General features: G+C 45.3%; 1 protein-coding gene across 1 annotated transcript in view; it reads right to left on the bottom strand.

Moving 5' to 3' along the window:
* Window positions 1-304: 304 nt before the first annotated feature.
* Window positions 305-2468, bottom strand: part of setmar (SET domain and mariner transposase fusion gene) — a 4299-nt gene continuing 2135 nt past the window's right edge. Inside the window, exon 2 of the mRNA XM_076095803.1 lies at window positions 305-1212. Coding sequence (XP_075951918.1) covers window positions 409-1212 — 804 coding nt within the window. The 3' untranslated portion in view covers window positions 305-408. The remainder of the gene's footprint in view (window positions 1213-2468) is intronic.

Below are 2468 nucleotides of genomic sequence, written 5' to 3'. Positions count from 1 at the left end.
AGACTGTAAATCTGGTGGGAAACGTCTTATACAGAGCAAACATCCCCCTGGTGGTTGAAATGACAGGAACGTCAACAAGTTTACTCTCTCAGACAAACACAACCTTTGTTTTAGTTTTCATTGCATCGCCTTACATCGAGTGGGAGACACCGGCGGGACCAAACAGGACGCGATGACGGGCTCAGACATGACTCATCCGGCTCATTGTGTACGTGGAGCCATCAACCTGTTGCATTGTCTTGTTCTAATGAGTGGATGGATTAAGATGTTGGGGGGGGGGAACTGCAAAACAGACAACACTAAGTAGAGATAAGTTTTAATAGAAAATCTTTTCTGCATCATTTATAAAAACACATCCATCTCTTGACATTCAGATAAAAACACACGTGATATAAAATGGAACTTAGTTCATTCCCGGTTGATTATAGATAAATCCAATGGCAGGAAGTGAACACAGGTGTTGGCCCCACAGTGGCACTCTTTCCTCTGGAGTCCATCTGTCCTACTGGCCCGTATGTCAGCGTCCCTTTGAGTGGACAGCAGCTCTACGGGAAGGTGGTTACTGTACCCCCCCGTGTAGTCAAACGTCAGCTCCTCTTGAGCATCAATGTTCCGCCCGGCAAACAGCGCCAGCCGGGGAACCAAGGAGTGCACGCGGACCGGCTGCATGAACAGGTTGGGCTGGCAGGAGTGGTTGAGGAAGCGGCCTACGTTTCCCACCGCGGCGGGGTCCACGAACGTCTCGGCGACAGCGCCTGTGCCCGCGTGCTCCCTCACGGCTATTATGTAGTTATTTTCCTCGGAGCTCTGGGCAAGTTGTCTGCGTCTGGCCTCCTCCAGACCGATCACCTCTCCCGCGTACTCGCACACAAACGTCCCACGTGGGATCGCCTCCAGCGTCCGCACTCCCCACCCCTTGTTCTCCGTGCCGTAAACCTCCAACCTGAGCCTCAGCCCTCCCTGCACCACCCGGTTCGAGCAGGCGTCGCTGCAGGCGCAAAGGGCGTTGCACTCAAACACCGGTGAGCAGTAACCAGAGTCTGTTGGGCCGAGGGTCAGCAGCGCGCCGGCGCTGTCGTACGCACGGCCGCGCGTCCGCAGGCAGGTGCAGTTCTCAGCGCAGCAGGAGCGGGAACGGCACGAGCATCCAGGAAGGGTGACTTCAGTGGGGTCAGCGGTGCACCCTGGTCCCTGAATGTTATCTGTGGAATACTGAAGAGTGACAACAGAGAGCAGTTAAAGTTTAACTTTAGAACTGTAAAGAACAAAAACATCCACAGGCTCCAGCTTCTGCTGCTTGTTTTTGTCTTGTGTTATAATAAACCGAATATATTTGGGTTTTGGAAAGTTTATCAGGCAAAACAAGACATTTGAAGACATCTACTTGAGCTTTAGGAAATTGTGACAGTCATGTTAAAGACAATAATAGGTTAGGTTGCAGGCCTAGTTTTAGATTACCGGTCTGAATGCTTTGCAACTGCCAACTTGAAACCAATGAACCTACTCAAACAACCACGATACCACATGCGATAGTTTCCCCGCATTCAACGGTGAAGATGAACTAGATGTGCATACAGAGAGTGTAAACTAGGACAGAACGGTGCTGTAGTCAGAGGACGTGTCTGTAATGATCTGCTCTCATCTGCTCTCATCTGCTGGTAAAACTGTGCATTTCATCTGATAGAGTTTTATCACCTGCAGGTTTTGGTTTGTTTTTTGCCACAACCAGAAGTTTTCTGGACAAAAGCCGACGCAGGACTTTGAGATTATTCCTTCAACATTGTTAACATAAATAAAAGACATTAACATCCTTATGGCGCTTATTTCTATTAGCGCATATATTTGCAAGCACATATTAAGTATGTCTTTTATTGCAATGCATTTCTGGCAATCCTAAAACTATTACATTTATATATATATATATATATATATATATATATATATATATATATATATATATTATAAAGCTATAAAATATCTAACATATGAATTTGGAAAGTACATATTAAATATTGTTTATATAATATAGTTCAAGCATGTCCCGTGTCTTATTAGCCACATCACAATATCTCCACAATTCTTGCTTTTCACAACGTTGACGGTTTTTATCAGAGCCGGACCGATATTTGAGCCGACACTATCTTACTGCAGATATAATAGTACCAGTGTGTGTGCTGTCTGAGAAATAACAAAGAAATAAAACAACCTCCTCAGTACAAACATGTATATGGTCACAATTCTTTAAATAAAACACATTGTTTGATTATCTGTAATGGCGGGGCTGTAGTATCTATTCATTATTTATTATCATGTCAGATCAGAGGGATTTAAAGGGGAGTGACACTGGTGCCTGTTCTCATGTTGTCATGCAGGTTATTCTAACAGATATAGATGGGATGAGGTCACCCTGTCAGATGGCTTATCAGTAGGCTACTGCACAGAGACACTAGTGACACAGAGAATAAGAC

This window comes from Anarhichas minor, unplaced genomic scaffold (genome assembly GCF_050575085.1).
Source record: "Anarhichas minor isolate MPS153535 unplaced genomic scaffold, ASM5057508v1 ptg000021l, whole genome shotgun sequence".
Taxonomy (NCBI): Eukaryota; Metazoa; Chordata; class Actinopteri; order Perciformes; family Anarhichadidae; genus Anarhichas; species Anarhichas minor.
Note: the sequence above shows the minus strand (reverse complement) of the source record. Positions and strands in the feature narration are given on the sequence as shown.